Source organism: Sciurus carolinensis, chromosome 15 (genome assembly GCF_902686445.1).
Source record: "Sciurus carolinensis chromosome 15, mSciCar1.2, whole genome shotgun sequence".
Taxonomy (NCBI): domain Eukaryota; kingdom Metazoa; phylum Chordata; class Mammalia; order Rodentia; family Sciuridae; genus Sciurus; species Sciurus carolinensis.
The window spans coordinates 13,518,049-13,539,334 of NC_062227.1; the positions used below are offsets into that span (position 1 = coordinate 13,518,049).

At 40.3% G+C, this 21,286-nt stretch overlaps 1 protein-coding gene across 4 annotated transcripts in view; it reads right to left on the reverse strand.

The window, feature by feature from the left end:
• Positions 1-538: 538 nt before the first annotated feature.
• Positions 539-21,286, reverse strand: part of Auh (AU RNA binding methylglutaconyl-CoA hydratase) — a 167,161-nt gene continuing 146,413 nt past the window's right edge. For 2 of the 4 annotated variants that reach the window (XM_047526514.1, XM_047526512.1), the window contains 4 exons: positions 8,475-8,662; positions 5,597-5,647; positions 4,241-4,288; positions 539-885 (listed from right to left, as the gene is read on the reverse strand). In XM_047526514.1, coding sequence (XP_047382470.1) covers positions 808-885; positions 4,241-4,288; positions 5,597-5,647; positions 8,475-8,662 — 365 coding nt within the window. In that variant the 3' untranslated portion in view covers positions 539-807. Of the gene's footprint in view, positions 886-4,240; positions 4,289-5,594; positions 5,648-8,474; positions 8,663-21,286 lie in introns of those variants that run through there. The other 2 variants (XR_007105190.1, XR_007105189.1) reach the window with 2 other exon arrangements.

Genomic DNA, 21,286 nt, shown 5'->3' on the forward strand with positions numbered 1-21,286 from the left:
TTCCTTTATCAACTTCCAGGCCTTTTTTCACCAGAGGGCTGGGTGTATCTGGTGGGAGGCGGTTTTAAAAGCACAGGAGCACCAGCCTCCTGTGGGCTTCACAGCTCGTTGGCCTGGTCTCTAACTGGACTAACTCTCCACTACCAACAGTGTGTTCCTGGACAACGTCAGGAGGTCAGCAGGTGGAAATGGCATGGGACAGTTTCTTCTAAAGTCCACACATGATGATTTAGTCAGCTGAAAAAGGATGGGGGAAGAATAGTTCCCAAGTTTTCTTTTCACTGATTTTATTTATATTAGGTAGTTTTCACTCAGAATATCTGTCAGTTCATTTTTCAGGTTGAGATGTATGCGTGTATCTGTTCCTATGTGCATAATCACTTACAAACTTTATTTGGTATGATTTCACATTTTTGGTATACAGAAATAATTTTATTTTCTTAATGGAGCACAGTAGACATATAATCAATATTATTCCCTAGAATATGCAATATATAAATTATTCACATTAAAAAAATTAAGAACGGAAAGCCTCATATGCAGGAATAAAAACATATACCTAATTTTTAATCTGTTTTTTGACAATATATGCTACTTGCTTTATAAATCTGAATGAATGTAACATAATACACATTGGTATGAAGTACACATGTTCTGGTTCATTCCAGATGCTCGACACACTACACGGAGGAACTCGCTCTTCACTTTGGTCATTGAGATTCCGTGTGCTGAGGCATCAGAGTGGATCTGAAAGACACTTCCAGAAGTACCTTTATTACACTGGCATCGTTAGAACTTCCGTTTCTTCTACTCTCCTTTATAGCGAGGGGGCCTTTTCTCTTTAAAAGCAAGAAGACCTTCAAGTCTGTCTTTTGTTGGAATGGTCTAAGAAAAAAAAAAAAGTATACCAAAAATGAAAAACACAACAGACAACAGTAAAAATTTATCAGACGGTATCTAAGAAAACTAGTCAGAAACTCATTCCAAAATTTTGAGAACTACTAGTCATTTGAACAATTTGGATTGTGTGACCACATTGACTTTAATTACTTCAAATAAGTTTTTTCACTATGGATTTATAAAATTAAAAGATTATTTTTTAAGAGCAGCTTAGGTTTAAAAAAAAACCCGAGAAAGCAGAGCTCCTAAAGCTGCGCCCCAGTTTCCTCCTGCCATTAGTGTGTTACACCTGTCACAGTGATGAACCAATACTGACACATTAAAACTAAAGTTCGGTTTCCGTTAGCGTTCATCTTGTGTTGCACGTTCTATGGGTTTTAACAAATGCAACGTCACATGTTCACCATGACAGTACTATATAGAAGTTTCACTGCTATAAACATCCTCTGCCTACTCATCTCTAACCTGTCAGTCAAAACTGCCTCTACAGGTTTGCCTTGTCACTGAATTGGAATCACAGAACAGCCTTTGTAGAAGGAATTCTTTCACAAGGTAATATGCATTAAAGGCCCCTTTACATCATCTTTACATGTTTGATAGTTCCTGTCTTTTTACTGCTGTATAATATTCCACTACTAGATGTACTAGTCTATCCACTGTCCTCCTGAAGGCTTACATCTTGACTGCTCCTAAGTTTTGGCAATTATAAATAAAGCTTGGTGTGCAGGGTTTTGGGTGGACATAAAATTTCAACTTATTTGGATAAACAACCAATAGCATAACTGCTGGATCATATAGTGAGAGCATGTCAGTTCTGCACGAAACTGCCCAACTGTCTCACAAAGTCTGAACCAATTACATTCTCAACAGCAATGACTGAGAGCGTCTATAGCTCCACATGCTTACTAGCACCTGATACCCGCAGGGTTTTAGATTTTAGTCATTCTAATAGGTTGTCCTGGCATCTCATCGTCCAACCTGCGCTTTCTCAGAAACTGGCAACATTTCTCTGATTATTTGCCATCTACCCTAGACAGGTATGTGTTCAGCATTTTTGTTCATTGTTTAATTGGGTTGTTGATTGAGTCTTAATGGTTCTTTGTATGTTTTGGATACAACCTACATCACATATGTGTTTTGGAAGACTTTTCTCCCAGTCTGTACCTCCCATTCTTTAGCAGTGTCTTTCACTGAGCAGGTTGCTAACAAAGTCAAATGTCAATTTTTTTCTTTCATGGATTGTGCTTTTTGGTGTTGTGGCTAAAAAGTCATTGCCAAACCCACAGAGCTTTTCTGTTAGATCATCTTCTGCAAGTGTGAGAGTTTCTTATTTCACATTAAGGGTTCTAATTCACTTTGAACTGAATTTTGTGAGAAGTGCAAGGTTAGTGTCTGGACTTGTTCCTGTCCTGTGAACATCCAGATGTTTCTGTGTCACTTGTCTTCAAGATGTCCCTCTCCACTGACCTGCCTCTGCTCCTCTGTCAAAACGTCAGCTGGCTACATTCACATGGGTCTACTACTGGCACTCAATTCTGTTCCTTGTCCACCATTTGTTCTTCCACCAATGCCACAACATCGAGATTACTGTAGCTCACTGCTGAGTCTTGAAGCCAGGTAATGCCAGTCTTCTAGCTTTGTTCTCTGGCAATACTACGCTGGTTATTTTGTATGTTTGGACTTCACAAATGAACTCTAGAATACTTTGTCAATATTCACAATGTAATTTGTTGGGAATTTTATTGGGATTGCATTACACTTATAGATTAAATTGGGAAGAACTAACATTTTAACAATTGAATCTTCCTAACTAGGAACAAGGATTGTTCTTCTATTTATTTGGATCTTGGCCTCTTTCTGCAGGGATTTTTAGTTTTATTCCTATAGATCTTATCTGTTACTTTTTTGAATTCCAATTCTTCACTGCTGCTATATAGGGAAGCAACCAACTTTTGGATATTAACCTTGTATTGTGGCATTTTGCTGTTAACTGCTTATGAGGGATTTGTTTGGATGGGTCTTTGGGATTTCCTACTTAGACAATCATGTCATCTGTGAAGAGTTTTAGTTTTTTCTTCTCAATATGTACATCTTTTATTCTTTTTTTCTTTCATTGCATTTAGCTAAGACCCCCAATAAGATATTGAAAAGGCATAATAGTGTTGGGGGGGGCATCCCTTGCCTGGTTCCTGATCATTAAGTACCATGTCAGCGAGTTTTCTGTAGATGTTCTCATCAAGTTGAAAAAGTTCACTCTATTCATAGTTTGCTCAGAGTTTTTATCATGAATGGGTACTGAATTCTGTCAAATGTTTCTTGAGCTCTAATTGATATGATCATACAAAATTCCTCCTTCTTCAGCCTGTTGATATGATGGATTACACTGATAGATTTTTGTATGTTGAACAAGCCTTGCATGTATGAATAAATTTCATTTGTTTTGGCCAACTCATGAGGGACACTTGTAGATCCTTTTCTTCTCTTGCGATGTCTTCCTCCGGGTTAGGTGTTGGGATAACTCTACCCTCACTGAACAGGTCAGCACTGTACCTTTCACATCTATTTTCTGGGAGAGATTACAGAAGTGGTATTTCTTCTTTAAATGTTCAGTCAAACATGCTTTATATACAGGTATGTACATATATATCCATGTGTATGTGACACTGAGGATTTACTTCATTCATGGGAATTACTCATCAACCGCAGCTCACTTATATATGCAGAACAGACACAGAGCAACACTCTAGATACTGCTCCTATTTATACCTCTACCACACTTTAATGGGACTCTCAGGAAAGGTAGAATAAAACTCTTGCTTTTTAGATGCCCTTAAAGTTATATCTTTTAGGGAAAAAGAAGAAAGAAAAACATTTCCTTCTTCGACAGAACTATTAATCTGTACATAAAAAAGAAAACTATTATTTCATTAGTGAACTTTCAGTGGGCAGGAAAGGAGGCTCAGAACTTGAGAAGCCAGTGAATCTCACACATGGTGGCTGCATGGGAGGCACACGCCCACTGCCATCCACCACCTCCCTGACTCGAGTGCGAAGCAAAGGCCACAGCCAGAGAAGGCCAAGTACGCCCAGCTAGGAAGCAACAGCACGAGCAGTACTAATGAGTTACTCCAAGTTTTCTAAATCGTGGAGACAAGATTGAGCAGAGGCAGTAGTAGGAGTTGGTAATAGAAGAAAAAACTAATTTCAACCAATTTGTATGATTGTGGAAAGAGAATAAAGGAAATCTTGCTGAGTGATACATACTTCATTTGAAATACCCAGAAGGTAAACATAATTGGGAAGGGTGTGTTCTTACTGAATTTATGATTATATTACATACCTGAGCATAACATGCTTCTTCTATGGCTAATCCTGTTACTAAGTCAACCTGAGGATGAAAACATAATTCATTTCAACAGAAATAACTTTGTAAAATATGGTATATTCAATATAAATTCAAATTAAATAGCCCTATCCCAAAAGAACAGAATCTCTTGATATAGTGCCACCAATCAGTAATATGATCAGTAGGACAGACCTGAGATCAGGTTTCCTGGATTCAAATCCTGACACTACAACTTGGGAGCTGAGTAACTTGGGAAAGTTACTTAACCTCTCTGTGCTTCAGAGAAGAGTCTGAATAAGCGGTAAATCATAGTACTCACCAAATTGAAGAAGGGGTGGTACTGTGAGAATTATTAAATGAGTTAATCCCGGCAAAGACTTCATAAAACACCTAACGGATACACAGAAAGCCTGACACACAGTAAGGGTTATGTAAGGTATTTGCTATTAATACTGACACTATTATGAAAGCACTGAATAACCCAATCAAATACTTTCAAATTTACAAAACTGCATTTATTGCTAACAATTCAGTCTTTTTTACTGACATAAAGCCAAAGGTGATAAAGTGGCTCCTGTGCCACAAGGGAGAAGCACCTTTTTTCAAAATTCCTGTATGTTAACCAAAATATACTATCTGTCATTGGAAGCCCCAAGTGCGCGAGTGCCTGCACTGCTCCTCCCGGGCCCCTCCCCACAGCTCAGGCCCCCACTCTGGAGCTGCGTCCCTGGGGCAGCCCAGGTCACCCTACAGAAGACACGCTGAAAAGTCAGAGGTGGAGAGAGCTGAGAGCTGGGACTTCTGCTCGGAAGGTGTTTCACAGTGTGACACTGATGCTCAGAGGCACAGAATGCCTTTTTACTTTGGTTTTCAATGAATTACTACTAGTCAATGAATCTGTCTAATTAATTCAATGGCAAAAATAACAACCATACCATGAGCTGCAGAGAATCAGCAAAATTCTGAATCCTGTATTATAATACTAACTCAGCAATAACCATAGCAGAATGAAGTCAATGATGTAGCGAAAAGGAACCTTAGAACCTTTGGAACACTGAGCAATAATGTAGAAGTTAGGTGCAGTGGCACAGGCCTGTAATCCCAGCAACCAGGGAGGCGGAGGCACAAGGATCACAAGTTCTAAGCCAGCCTGGGCAACCTGGCAAGACCCTGTCTCAAAATAAAAATAGAAAAGGGCTGGGGCATAGCTCAGTGGTTAAGTGCCCTGGGTTCAATCCTTAGTACCAAAAAACAAAACACACAAAAAAATCTTCAAAAGTCTAAACATGGTTCATTTAGATTAAATCTCCACTATTAATTTTAACAATAAACGAGCATTAAGGAACTTACCTCCATTCCTTGATTAATTGCTAGTTTTGCCACTCTCATTGCAACAGGTCCCTAAAATTCATATTAAACAAATTTTAATTACTATTTATGCAAATTATGTTGTACACCTTGGTAAAATTCAGAAATTCCCATTGCTGGATCCATGGCATGGCCAACAACAGTTATGAGCCACTAGATGGAAAATTTCTTTTCTGAGCTTTGCAAGGTCTTAATTAAACAGCAACTATAACATTTGTGTTGCATCAGCAAGTTATTTAGAGGCCACAGTATTCTGTTAGGGCAAGATCCAGATCCCCAAAGGCAGCAGGCAGTGACGTCCAGCTGAAAGCTTAGTGTTCTTCAACACTCTCCGTAGAGGTTAAGTAGGGGAAAGAAAAAGGAAGTCTCTGGTTTGATACCACACTAACTAGCAGTTGTGACTGAAATTAGGGCTGAAGACCAGCCTGCTGCCACTTGGGGCAGGGTCAGTGTCCCCACATCCAGGCATGGCTCGGTATCTCTCCTCCCTTAGCATGTACAACTAACTGTGGGGATGGTGGATTACCACAGACACAGCCTCTGAGCAGGGCTCCAAGGTTGCATGGGTGTGCCTGGGTCACCAGGGAAGAGTTGGGCACCTTCTGTGAGAAGGACAACATGACTTGTGTTTTCTGGAAGACAAACTCTTACCAAACTATCCTATGAAAGTTATGCTCCCCCAGATGGAATTTAGTTCTTCAATCTTGTTTTGAATTTCTAAAGTACTGCTTTATAGGTAATACATGTGAATTTGATAGCTTATTTTGAATTGAATGGCCTTCTGAATTAAAATGCAAAGCAGGTTCCAAAAAACAGGTACAATGAAAAACTCTAATAAATGAATGGACAAATGCATTAGAAATGCCATTTATTCTTATCTAGGGTTTCTAAAATCAATGTGACCTATCTAAATTCTTCAGAAATACTAACTTTACAGAAGCTTTTCATATTTGGAGAGTGATCATTGTTACAAGGTACAAATGTAAAACTAAAGATCACTGCATTCAAACTTTGCTTTGTGAACTGTACATATAGTTTTCACGTCACAAGTCATTCTCCATCCTTTTATATACTTGTTTGACTTGGAGAAAATTTAATTTTAACCATTAATGTTCTTAGAGGAGTGCCCTTCAGATAAAAGGTAAAGCAGCCTGCCCAAGGTGGTAATGAAGTCTGGCTCACTGTCAGATCAGCAGCAGGAGAGGGGGAAGCACAGGGTGCCACCTGTTCTCAGGCAGGAGGATGTGGACAGTGACGCATTAACTGCTCTGAGGTTCATGGGAGAAAACGCAAGCTGGAAACCAAGGAGTTCATGAGCCTCCTACGTGGAGCTCTGGAGCACGGAGCCACATACTCAGGTCATGCAGCACCACAAATAATCAGAATGGTGCCGTGACCTTTCTTGGACACACCCCTCCGTTTCAATTTAAATATACTCTGGTCATAGGATTTCAAGCCAAGCAAAGCCATTAAACCAATGTTTAAACTATTACTTTCCCTGACACTTATACCTTTAATCTGTCTTTAGGTAGATAATTCCCTAATACTTTGGGGAAATACCAAGGTTATAATGAAAGTCTCTTTTGACAGCAGTAAATTCTTTCTGTTTGCTCTCTCTCCATCAGTTCAATAGCACCTAGCATCTACTGAGTAAAAGGCTCAGTGTCACCTCACACAGGGAGTAAGTTATAGAAGGGCTCTTCCCTTAGGGAGCCCATAGCTTACAAGTTAATTAAGAAGGAGTACAGCAGCATCAATACCCAAATGTGGCTGTAGAAGCCAGTTCCACAGTATGGCCCTGTGTGCAGCTCTGGAGATGAGCACATCAGAGTAGGACAGGACCAAGGTCTGAGAGCAGCTCTCACGTGCTGAGATGATGAGAACCTTCTGAAACGGTGGAACTCTGGACAGATGTGGGGGGTACATCACTGTTTTGAAGAGTGACTTCATGACAGTCCTAAAAGGATCAATGACCCCAAACAGGTTATAAATCCCGTTTGGGGTAAGTAAACCTAGTTTAGAGAAGAACTTATTTTGACTCCAGAAATGGTTGGTTAGAGGAGATATAAAACTTCAAGCTCCATGAGGGATAAAGAGATTATGACTAATCACTTACACAGCAAAAGGAGATTTTTCCTCTTAAGTTTAAATCCTTTAATCTGTGATTTAAGACCAAAGGAATATTTGAAAAAATATACCTGAGTGACAGAAAAGAAATCCCTTAAAAAGGAACATCAATGCACTGTTATGAATGTTTCTCACGTACAGTCACACTCAAATAACTGCATGTATGCTCCAGATTTTTTAAGTGTACTTGTGAGGATATGCAACATGCATTAAAGCCTCAAAGCAATACCCATATGATCAGAAAAAGAAAGAAACACAATACGTAAAACTACAGCTTCTCGAGCAGCTCACCCAAACAAAGCCATCACAGTGAAAGCCCAGTTAGACATATAGATCAGTCTCCTTCTTAGAAGGAAGCTGTGTACTTCCATGTGTTTTGACTTCGGGGTGGTCCAGTGTAACAGCCCACCCACTGCCCTCTCTCCCAGGGGCACAACGAGAGGGGCACTCAGCTGGTAAACAAAACAATTTGGTAGGAAGTGGTGCCACAGGTGCCAAATGCTGTTCATGTGAAATATAATCAAAGTGTGGTCACAATATCACCCTTGGATCATCTTCAAATTTTAATTTTAATTTTAATTTTGAAGGATCTTAACATCATCGCTGTAAAACCAGAAATGTTAAACTGGAAAGTCCGCCAAGGACACAGTGGGTGTGTGAGGTGACTGCTGTCTTAGTCTATGCGCTAGACATCATCTGAACTGAGACGCAGAGGAACTCCAGTCAGCAGTACCTGAGGTAGAAACTCTCTTGCCAGGTCCAGGGCCTTTCTGTAGGCAGCATCCCCCTCCTGGTTCTGCTCCAGGACATGGCTGATCAAGCCCACTGCTTTGGCTTCCTGGCCATCAAGCACTCGTGCAGAGAAGATGAGTTCCTTGGCCAGGGACATCCCGATGGCACGCGGTAATCGCTGAGTTCCCCCTGAAGGGTGTAAGAGAAGAAAGGAGGCCATCATTAAACACCTTTACATTTTAGCACTGGAGCTTCATTTTAACATTGGTGCTTCATTTGTTCACTCATTTCCACAAATAAACCAGGGCAGAAGTTTGTAAGTCAAAATTAGGCACTGGAAAGCTACTTCAAAACAGAATCTAATGTCTTGCTTATTCAATTAATAATACCAATAAAGAGCTTGAGAATTTTACATCATCACTGAGTGACTTTGTACCTCAAACACTGCTGGTGTGTTCCTGAATCCAACCCATAATAACTACTATGTCATAACCATACGTGGAACAAGAGGGGACAAACAACACTGTCCTGGGTGCAAAGTTCTGTCAAGATTGGCAGTTACCTTTCAGCTTAGCAAATTCTGAGGAATTCACCTCACATATTTTTAAAGACTTCTTTATGGTGAATGAATTACAAACTCATTCTAATTGAGTAGAAGTAAAACCAGACAGCTACTTGTGAAGGGCAGTTTTGCCCTGCACTGTCTACTTTCTCAGGCAAGCCCACTGCCCGGTTGGCTCCTCCTCCTTTGGAGATGCTCTCACCAGGACATCACAAAGTGCTGGGAAATCCACTGCGTGGGGTCAGAACCATGCCTCTAGATTTGACTTTGCCACTTAACTACTTTGGAGACTTTGTGAGCTGAACACCTCTTCAACTCCAAGGCATGCAGTGGAACACTGGCATGATTCAGGGTAAATTGAGGTAAGAGTTGTTCTACAGCAGAAGAGGACTGTTTTGTTAAAGACTGGCTAATTCATTCCTTCTTTCTATCTATTCACTATAATGGCTCCTGGTAAAGAGGCCAGGATCTCATTAAACAGAAGGTTGGACATAATTTAGGTGTAGCCTCCATTTCTACTGATAAGAATATGAAACAGCTCTAACAGTAGGATTTGCCTATGTCTTACCCTTAAAATGGCTGCTGGGCTGTCCAGGGCTCATGTGGCCAAGAGGCAGAGGAGCAGATGACTGCCAAGGTTAGAGGAAGAGAAGTAAATGGACGGCCCACTGTCCATGCAAGCTCACTTGGCTTCACTGGGTCCACAAAAGTTCAAACTTTTCCTCCCCACAACAGTTACCAACACTCAAAAACTATAGTGTGATTTTATTCAAAACAACCAATTTCCAGTTGAAAGTCTACTATGGCTGATCCTTTTTGGTGTCATGTCCCACAGCCTCCACCACTGCTTTCCTTTAAGAGGCAAGTGAAATCATTTTTTATTCGCATCCCTATGAAAACTAGTAAAAATAAATAAATAAATAAAGACCACAAGTTTCAAGAAGGCATATTTGGGGTTGGGAGTGCAGCTCAGAGGCCTGGGGTTTGATCCCTAGCTTTGCTTTAAGGGGCGGGGGGAAGGCAAGTTTGACTTCAGTAATGAAGTATGTTCTTACATGTTCAACAAATGATTGACTGTATAGAGCTTAAGATGCTGATCCTAAACTATATTAAGAACCATGACTAGTATTTAGGAAATATGAATAATTAAAAAAAAAAGCTAAATAAACCAGTATAGGATTGGCACTTTGTATCTATAGACTGTTTTAAAATAAAACTAAGTGATGCTTCTGTAAAATGCACTTATTATTAAGTGTTTAAACTTCCCAGGCAGCTAAGACACAGTACTTGTGTAAAATATAGCAGAAAATATGTCTGTAAAGAACAAAGCATTGCCAATTTTAAACTGTAAAAAGTGATGCTGCTCAGCATAGCAAAGGTAGATCTGGGAACTAATGGGCAAACTGCAAGGTAAAGACAAGTTACATATGGTATTTTCAATAGCAGCTGATTAGGACAAAGATACAAACAAAATAATGCAGATAACTATATTTACTCATGGAGCTGATGAAAATTTTGATGATATAGTATTCATAGTGAGGCATGTTAAAAAAATGATTGCTTCTGGGTTCTGAGAAAGGTGAATGCAGACTGGTCACAATTAACAAATGCAACCCTCCTTGTTCAAAGTCACATTTTATCCAACTGAACCTCAACATTTTCAAAGTTCACAAAGCTTACACCCATTCATCATACCTGTCCTTTCATACTATCATTCTCCAGGAATTAGAATTTTGCAAAGACTTCAAAATGGCAGTTACGTAGATGGAAACTAACATTATGAAAAACCACCCCCTTCAGATGAATGGCATACAGCTTGCTGCTCAGCTCCATGAGGCAGATGCACCACACAACAGTCTGTGGAGTTGGGGTGGAGGAGGTGAGAGGTTGGTGCTAAGGGAGCTTTCTGACTCACTGAGGACAGAATATCACATTGGTTCACCAACCAACACTTGGACAAGACTTGGCCTTTCTGGGTGACATCACAAGCCATCTCCTTGTCATATAAATAGATCCACACAGTGTCTTTTGTGACTACATAATTTCACTTAGAATAATGTCCTTAAGGTTCACCAGTGTTGTAGCATGTCAGAATTTTCATCCCTTTTTAAGGCTGAACAACATTCTATATGCATATGCCAAATTTTGTTTCCATTTATCCATTGACAGACACTTGGGTTGCCCCCACCAATATAGTAGAGTTTTATAATATAAATTTATTTGAATCAAAACATAAAAACATAAATAGTCACATATTTATGGGATCCCATGTGATATTTCTCTACATGCATAAATTTTATAATACTGATATCAGGTGAAACACATTTGTCTCATTCAACCTCCTGTAAGCTTTTTGACATGCACAATACACAACTGTTATCTATAATCATCCTTCAATAGCACACTGGAACTCTGCTCCTATCTAATTGTAACTTATGCTAACTGACCAACCTTTCCCCATCTTTCTCTCTCTCCTCTTGTTTCCAGTTTTCAGTAACCACCATTATGTTCTCAATCTCTATCAGACTGTTGGTTTAGATTTTGCAAGTGAGTGGATCATGCAGTACTTGTCTTTCTGTGCCAGTTTTACTTGAGTTCATATAATGATTGGCAGTTCTTTCCATGTTGTCACAAATAACAGGATTTCATTGTTTTCTGGTGGGGGAGGGATGAACAGTATTCAATGGCATGTATGTTCCACTTCTTTATCCATTCCCAAGTTCACAGACACTTAGGATGTTTCCATTTCTCGGCTATTGTGAGTACTGCTGTGATAAATATGAGAGTGCAGACACCTCTTCATCATACTGACTTCATTTCTTTTAGATACATCCCCAGAGGGGGAACTCCTGGATTCTTACTATACTTCCTATCTTTAATTTTTTGAAGAATCTCTGTATTGGTTTTCATGATGGTTGTACTAATCGACATTCCCACCAACAGTGTGTGTGCAAGGCTGCCTTTTTTCAACATGATCACCAACACTTACCCTTTGTCTTTTTGAGAAGAGTCATTTTCACTGTAGATGGTATCTCACTGTGCTTTGGATTTACACTTTTCAGATGAGCGATGTTGGGTATTTCTTCATATACCTGTTGGCCTTCTGCAGGTCTTTTGAGAGATGCTTACTTGGGTTTGTTATTCATTTAAATCATTGCATTATTTGGTTTTTGCTACTGAGGTGTTTTTTTTTTTAAGTTCCTTATATAATCTGGATATTAATTCCTTATTGGAAATATAATATGGTCTTTCATTCTGTAGGCTGTCCTCTTTATTCTGACCGTTTCTTTTGCTAAGCATCAGCTTTTCAGTTTGGTATAATCCCATTTTTCTACTTTTGTTTTGTTTCCTGATTTGAAGAGTCTTGGCAATCTCAAAGTCCTGAAGCATCTTCCCTGTATTTTCTTCTCATACTTCCTGTTTCAGGTTTCACATTTAAGTCTTTAAACTATTTTGAGTTGATTTTGTAACTGGTAAGAGACAGTTTCATTCTTCTGCATTTGGATATCCAATTTCCCCAGCACCACTTACTGAAAAGACTGTCCTGTCTCCAATGCCTGTTCTGAACATCTCTGTTGAAAACCCGTTGGCTGCAGATGTGTGGTTTACTTTTGGCCTATTCTGTTCTACTGCTGTGTGTCTGTTCTAACATGCTCTTTTGATTATTCCAGGTTTATAGTATATTCTGAAGTCAGGTAGTGGGATGCCTCCTTTGTTCTTTTTGCTCAAAATGGCTTTGACTATTTTTTTGTGTGTGTATGTGTGGTTACAAATTTATTCCTAGGTATTTGTTATAAATGGGACTGTTTCCTTGATTTCTACTTCAGATAATTTGCTATTGAGGTATAAAAACTAACTGATTTTTGCATGTTGATTTTGTATGCATGAAATGGTGCTAAATTAATTTATTAGTTCTAATAGTCTAGAGTCTTTCGAGTTTTCTATATATAAGATCCATATCATCTGCACAATGAAAATAGGATTTCTTCTTTCCAACTTATATGACCATCATTTCTTTCTGTTGCCAACTGCTCTGGCTAGGACTCCAGTACTATGTTAAACAAAAGTACTACAAGCGTCTCATCTTGTGCTAGAACTTAGAGAAAAAGTTTTCTGTTATTCCCTGGTCAATATTAGGTTAGCTGCTGGCTTATTATATATGGCCTTTGTTAGGCTGAAGTATGTTTCTTCTCTGCTTAATTTGTTCACAGTTTCCATCATGAAAGAATGTTGACTTTTATCAGATGACTTTCTGGCATCTCTCTGCACCCACTGAGATGACCACAGAGCTTTGTCCTTCACTCTGTTGACACGCTGCAGCATGCTTATTGATTTGCATCCGTGAGCCCTGCTTGCTCCCTCAGATGAATCCCACCTGGTCATGGTGAATAACCTTTGTAACTGCTGCTGGATGGGGTCTGTTAGTATTTTGTGAGCATTTCTGCATCTGTGTTCATCAAGGACACTGGCTTGTAGCTTTCCTTTTTGGAAAGTGAAGCCATCAAGGTTCTGGGCTTTCTTTAGCAGGACACTTTTTATTACTGGTCCAATCTCATTACTTACTATTGGTCTCTTCAGATTTTCTATTCAGGACTCAATCCTGGTTAAGGTGTATGTGTCCAGGAATTTCTCCATTTCTTCTAAGTTATCAAGTGTGCTGGCATACAGCTGTTCACAATAATCTTTAACATTTCTGTGGTCTCAGTTATGACATTTACATTTTCATTTCTGATTTGAGTCTTCTTTTTCTTAGTCTAAGGGTTTGTCAATTTTGTTTATATTTCTGAAGAACAGCTCTTTGTTTGATTAATCTACACATTTTATTTGAGTCTCTATTTCATTTATTTGTGCTCTGGTCTTCATTACTTCTTTCCCAACACTAATCTGGGCTTGGCTAATTCTTGTTTTCATAGTTTCTTGAGATGCAGTGATAGGCTGTTTGGGGATCTTTCTGCTTTTCCTTTTTTTTTTTTTTTTTTTTTTTTTTGGTGGTGGTGCGGGGGACTGAACCCAGGGCCTTGTGAATGCTAGGCAAGCACTCTACCAACTGAGATATATCCCCAGCCCCTTCTGCTTTTCCTTGACATTGGCACTGATGACTAGATGCTTTCCACTGAGAACTACCTTTGTTGTATCCTACAGGTTTTGGTATGTTGTGTTTCCATTTTTGTGTTTGAAAAATGTTTAAATATCCTTGATTTCTGCCTTGGATTTAATCCACTGGTTGGCCAAGAGTGCATTAATTCTTACGTATATATAGTTTCCAAAGTTTTCTTTGTTATCACTGATTTCTAGTATAATGCACTGCATTAAAAAAAAAAAAACACCCAATATAATTTCAATTTTTAAGAATTTGTTCAGTCTTGTTTTGTGGGCCTATCCTATGATCTATCCTGGAGAAGTTCATGTGCTGTTGAGAACACACCTCTTTTTACTGTTTTTGATATAAAATCTGGCTACTTCCTGCTTTCTGCTGGATATTCCATCTGCACAGAATTCAATCCCTTCTACACATGTGCTTACTCATGTGAAATGAGTCTCTCATAGGCAACAGATAGTTCTTGGTTTTATCCATTCAATTACTCTATGTCTTTTAACCGGAGAATTTAATTCATTTACACGTAAGGGAATCATCACTAAATGAGGTCTTACTTCAGCCACTTTGTAACTTGTTTTCTGTTGCACACCAATGCCCAAGCCCTAATTGTTACACTCATTGTTACCTCCTTCACAGCCCTAATTTTATTGAGTTGCTTTATTTTCTCCTTTTTTTCCCACAGTCTCCCTTTATGGTTAAGTGATTTACCCGAGTAGTAGGCTTTCTTGCATATGAGTTTTGGTTTGATTATTACAGATTGTTGCTTTATAGTTACTGTGAGGCTTATAAAAAACATCCTTTGGTTATAACAAGCTATTCTGAAATGCTGACAACACAACATTAAGTAACAAAGTGAAAATATAGTATAATCTAATCTGTTGGTGATGCTTTTTAGTGGATTTTTAATTCGCTTCATTGTGTCTTTCATTTCTAGGAGTTCTGATTGATTTCAATCTCTCTACTTCTTTATTGAAATGGTTTTTAATCTCCTGTTTGCTCTCTTTATTCATTCCTTAGATCTTCTTTTAGTTCACAGAACATTTTAATAATCTTCTGGAATTTCATTCACTTCCATATCTGTGAGTTTATCTGTTGGGGAACTGTGAATATTTTAGGAGGAGATTTGTTTGCCCATTTCCTTGTGTTTTCAGAGGGCTTCGACTTGTGCATCATTTGAGATGGATTCTCCTTTCTCTTTTATATGTGTGCTATTTTTTTTTGGTTCTGGGACTTCTGTTTCTGATGTATGAGTAGATGTCCAGGAATGAGTCCTGTCTCCCTCTGGTTGCTCCTACCTGGGGCCTGGGTTGTTGGTTTGGGGGTTTTCTGTCCCCTATTCTATGCCCAACTGTGTACTTTCAAATAGCCTGTCTTTGAGCTAATTCTTTCTTCTGTTTCATGTATTCTGCTACTGATGCCTTCTATTTTGTTTTTAATTTTGTCAGTATATTTTTCAACTTAAGGAATTGTTTAGTTCTTTAAAAAAACTGCTCCTATCTCTCTGCAAAGTTTATCTGTTAAAAAACACCAAATAACTTCTTTGTGTTCTCTGAGGCTGAGTTTACTTGGACAGCTATTTAAAGTTCTCCATCTGAATTTGTTTCCTATCTGAATTTGATAGTAAACAGCTATCAGGTTCATTTCTTGAGCCTTATTTTGACCCTTATGTAAGGACATGGTTCCCTGAAAGTTCTTGATGCTTGTTGGTGTATGATGTCTTCTGGGTGTTGAAAAATTAGGCATTTAGATTTAATATCTCATTGAAGGATTCAAGTTTTTCTAATATGGCTTTGTTCGTGTCTATCTTTCCAGAAATTTGAGCAGGCTGCTTATTTCCTCTAAGCCTGAAATCACTTTCATATTTCAGCACTAGATGGCATCCTGAGTCTAGGTTCACTGTGAGTCTGCTTTTGGTATGCTGTCACTGTTTCTGCACTAGAGGGTGATCCAATCCCAGGTTTATCCAAATCTGCAGTGTATTGTTGTGAATGAATTCTAAGTATCTGAAAAGGGTAGTTTGTCTCTGCAAGTCTCTCCCTGGGCCCTGGGTAGGCCCAAATTCATCATCCACAGTCACTGGCCTGTGGTCAGGAACTGTGGAATTCCACCTGACTCTGGAAAGAACCACTTTGTAGGCTACAGCTCCAGGGTGCTATGCCACACCCATGGCCACAAATACTACAATGTGGTGTCACTTCCTGAGTCCATATCCTCCTGAGACTATACAGCACCAGGTAGAATCAAGGGTCACACTGCATGGGCTGCTTACTGTGCTATGATTAGGATCTGGAATGTTGCCCCCAAGGTTCAGGTGTTAGATAATACAGCCCAATGTTCAGAGGTAAAATGCCTGAATAGTGACGGTTTTAACCTCACCGGAATTAATCCATCTGATGAATTAATAATTGAAATGGACTACTGGGTGATAATTGTAGGTAAAGGCAGGGCATGCTAGAGGAAGTAGATACTAGGGTATGACTGGGGGACTATATCTCTGCCTGGCCCCTTCCTCCCTCCCTCACACATTTGTGTGTTTTCTCTCTCTCTCTCCCTCCTCCTCCACCTCCTCTTCCTCCTTCTCTCTCTTCTTCCTCCTCCTTTCTCCTCTTCTTCTTCTCCCTCTCCTTTCCTCCCTCCCCACCTCTCTTCTTCCCAGGTGTCACAAGTTGAGAAGCTTTCCTCTGCCATGCCTTTTCACCATGTGTCTGCAGTGTTGTTGGCTGTGGCGGGCGAGACCCGGGGCCCAGGGTTACGCTACATGCATCCAAAGATGGCAACTGGCAGAGAGTCAAAGGGCGTGCTGAATGCGCCTTGAGAAAAACAGGAAGCATTTACCATTGGCTGTATAATTAGTTCAGCCGCCTAGCGTGTGGACAGATATATCTTACATGTATGCTTGAGCTCGTGATCGCTTGACCTTTAATAGGATTGGATGGACTTATCTGGTTGCAATTGCATATGCATGGGACTGCTTGTATATTGAGGGTGTTATCCGAATAAAGAAGAAGCTGCTTCACGAACTTCTGAAGAGTACGTGTCATTTGTCCCGCTGGTTGGCGGCAAGCGACAAGTGGCGGCCCATACCGGGAATGGTGAGTGCTCAGGTAAGTAAAAGACAGTTTCGCTAGCGTAATTAACGAGAAGGTTTCCCTATTTGAGGAAACGGTGGCCTTAAGGTTTTAACGGAAGATTCCCCTAGAGAGGGAATATAACGGAAGATTCCCCTAGGGAGGGAATGTAATGAAAGGCTGTCCCAAGAGACAGCGAAGGACGTCCTGTGGTGAATGAATATGTGTAAGGTGTTACCTTTTCTTGTTTTGTTTCTGTTTGTTGTTGTTGTGGCGTGTAAGGTGTTATTTGTGTTACCTTTTCTTGTTTGGTTTCTGTTTATTGTTGTTGTGGAGATACGGACATTAGTTTGTTTCTGTCTGACTTCCAAAAAACCAAAATTTCAAGAACAGTTAAGAGAATGGGAATAGATATTAGAAACTGTAAAAGAAGAACAATCAAGTCGAGCTTCTGAAAGAGAAAGTAGATGTTCAGACCTCTGTGCCTCTGCCAGAGCAGTATTAACTCCAGAGATGGCAGTACAACCAATACCAACTTCGGTTGTCGGCCCATTACCTAAAGGAACAGTGGGACTAGTTCTGGGGAGGAGTTCTTCTGCTTTAAAAGGATTATATATTATCCCTGGAGTTACAGACCCTGATTTTACAGGAGAAATAAAAATCCTTGCTTCTTCACCAAGAGGTGTAGCAATAATAGCTCAGGGTGATCGCATAGCACAATTGTTGGTCTTACCCAGCTGCCATGATCAATATCCATCAAAGAATATTATCAGGGGAAATAAAGGATTATTAGGTTCTACTGGCCAAAATATGGTCATGTTAACATTGGATTTAAAAGATAGACCTATGACAAAGTTAGTGATAGAAGGCAAAAGTTTTGAGGACTTATTAGATACTGGGGCTGACAAAAGTATTATCAAAATTACAGAATGGCCCAAAGCCTGGTTACTTCAACAGGCAGATCAGACTTTAAGGGGATTGGGTATGGCTTCCAATCCTAACAAAAGCACAGCCATATTAAAATGGAAGGTGGCTAACCAGGAGTTATGTTCTGATACTGCCCGACATAATGCAGTTGCGGGCAATCCTCAATGGAATCTAAACATGCTGACAGGCCAAGGACCATATGAAGTGCAAGGTAATCAGATTAATTTCCACCCTGGTGTGTATCAACAAATTAACCCTCAACTTTTAATCTATCATTATATGGATGATATTTTGCTAGCTCATAAGGAAAAACCTGTCTTAGAGCAATGTTATAATTCCTTACTAAAGTCACTGGAAAGATGGGGCTTACATATTGCCATTAATAAAGTACAAATGACAGATACCAAAAACTTCCTAGGATCTATCATAAATGCAACTATGGTTAAACCCATAAAAATTACCGTTCGGGTGGACAAACTTAGAACTTTAAATGATTTTCAAAAACTTTTGGGTGGTATTAATTGGATTAGACCTTACCTTCATTTACCCACCTCAAGTTTGGGCCCCCTGTTTGATATTCTTAAAGGTGATTCTGATCCCCTTTCTAAGCGGGTGCTTACCCCTAAGGCTCGAACAGCTCTCAAGCTTGTTCAAACAGCTATGGAAAAGTTTAATCTTGATCGTATTGACCTAGCTAAGCCTTTATCATTCATTATCTTGGCCGCAAATAAGTTACCCACAGGAGTGTTTTGGCAAAAGGGTCCTATTCTATGGGTTCACGTGAATTATGCCCCCAACAAGGTCTTATCTTTGTTTACTGAATCTGTGGCAGAATTAATCCTTAAGGCGTTAAAAGTATCCCTTTCCACCTTTGGTATTCAACATGTCACAGGAATTCCCTATAATCCTACTGGACAAAGCATTGTTGAGCATGCCCATTTAACGCTTAAAAACATGCTTTTTAAACAAAAAGGGGGAACAGGGGCATCATACAGATCCCCAAAAGACAAATTATCTGTTGCCTTGTTCATCTTAAATTTTTTAAATCTCGATTCTGAGGGCCGATCAGCTGCTGACCGTCATTCAGAGCCTAATAAAAAACATCTACCTCAAGTGCTCTGGAAGGACATTCTATCAGGACAATGGAAAGGCCCGGATCTGGTGTTAATCTGGGCCCGAGGGTCTGTTTGTGTTTTCTCACAGGATGCACAATCGCCAATTTGTGTGCCGGAGAGATTGGTCAAGGCCTCAACAGAGACCCAAAAACAGGAAGAAGATGAGGAGGCTTCTCCTGCTGATGATGTTGGCGATTTCTCACCAAGTTAATGGAGGAGACTTGCGTGAACTATGGGGGATAGTAAAGAAGTGGCCCTATCCTGTACCCCTTACCAACTCTTCTATTCTATATCCTCCTATTTTTACAATTGGCCACATTTCTCCAGTCTGCTGTTCAATGGGGAAAAGAATGGTTTGGGTTTTGTCCAGGGGAGGTCTATTGTGTGTTGTATCTGTTCTGTGCATACAGTGTTTATACAAAACACGTATACATCGACACAGAGAAATAGCCATTATTCGCCAAGCTCTCGTCGCAATTGATGCTGGCTCATCCCCCCAAGTCTGGTTAAATATGCTAGACCGGTAGTCAAAGACGGGTAAGATTCATGGGGAGCTCATACCGACCTAAGACAGGAAATGAGGGCTAGAGCCTCATTGTCCAATGACGGGTAAGGATGTTGCTCTGCCGTGGACAACCTTAAACAGGCACGGTCTCTTTTATAAACAGACAGGGGGAAATGTGGTGGGCAAGACCCGGGGCCCAGGGTTACGCCACATGCATCCAAAGATGGCAACTGGCAGAGAGCCAAAGGGCGTGCTGAATGCACCTTGAGAAAAACAGGAAGCGTTTACCATTGGCTGTATGATAATTAGTTCAGCCGCCTAGCGCGTGGACAGATAGCTTACATATGCTTGAGCTCAGGATCGCTTGACCTTTAATAGGATTGGATGGACTTATCTGGTTGCAATTGCATATGCATGAGACTGCTTATATATTGAGGGTGTTGTCCGAATAAAGAGGAAGCTGCTTCACGAACTTCTGAAGAGTACGTGTCATTTGTCCCGCTGGTCGGCGGCAAGCAGCAGTTGGCCAACCATGGACTGAGACCTCTGAAATTGTGAATCAAAATAACTCTTTTCTCCTCTGGTTTATTTTTCTCAGGTATTCTGATCACAGCAATGAAAAACTGACTCATACAACTACTAAGGTAGATTCATGGCTCAAGACTGTAGCAACCAGCTTCAGGTGATGCTGACAGACTAGGACCACATGTTGACCTAAGCAGGGATGTTCCAGAGGCCTGGGGGTAGGGGTCATTAGTATCTATACAGAATTAGGTTTGACCAGACTGGCACTGAGCTTCAAGGCAAAGTCCTATGCTCACTGAATGGACTTCTAGCTCCATGTTATGCTATGTTGCCCAAGGTGGAGGAAACGCAGATGAAGGCAGTCCCTTGGGCACCAAAACTGACACTAAGATGGACTGCACCAAAAGGAACAACAGTCTCAGTATATTGAGGCCCATGCCACAGTTGTTGGTGATGCAGACTGAAACACAAGTCTGTCCCATAATGATGCTGATCGCTGCCTGGCAGTGGGGCAGGTCTACAGTTCCATCTGCAAGCACTGGACTAAGAATAGTTATGCTGCTCAAGGTTGGGAAAAGGGTGGTAGAGACATTTCTTGGCCATGAAGGCTAATGCTGAGTTGTAACTGATTTTCATAACTGTAAGGATCTGTGTAGTCAGTGAGTAGGGAGTGTGGCCCTAGCCCACTCCACAGATGGCAATGAAGCAGGACAAAACTTGTGTCTGTCCTATCAGCCTGCAGATCTCTTGCCTGATTCTCCAATATGGGGTAGAAGGGCCTTTGGTTTATGCTCAGTCCTGGGTCTCACTAAGGTAGCTCTACAACAGAGCTCCAAGGCAGTCCTGTGCTGGTTTTCATGTCCTGCTTTCCAGCATGTGATGTTTTGTTCCCATCTCTGCTGCCTATGGGGAAGGGGTGGTGGAGGCAGTCAGTACCTGGCTAAGCTCACTCTACAGGCACAGTCCAGCACAGGGACCGTGAGGCTTCGACCATCACTGGGTTTCACTGTGGC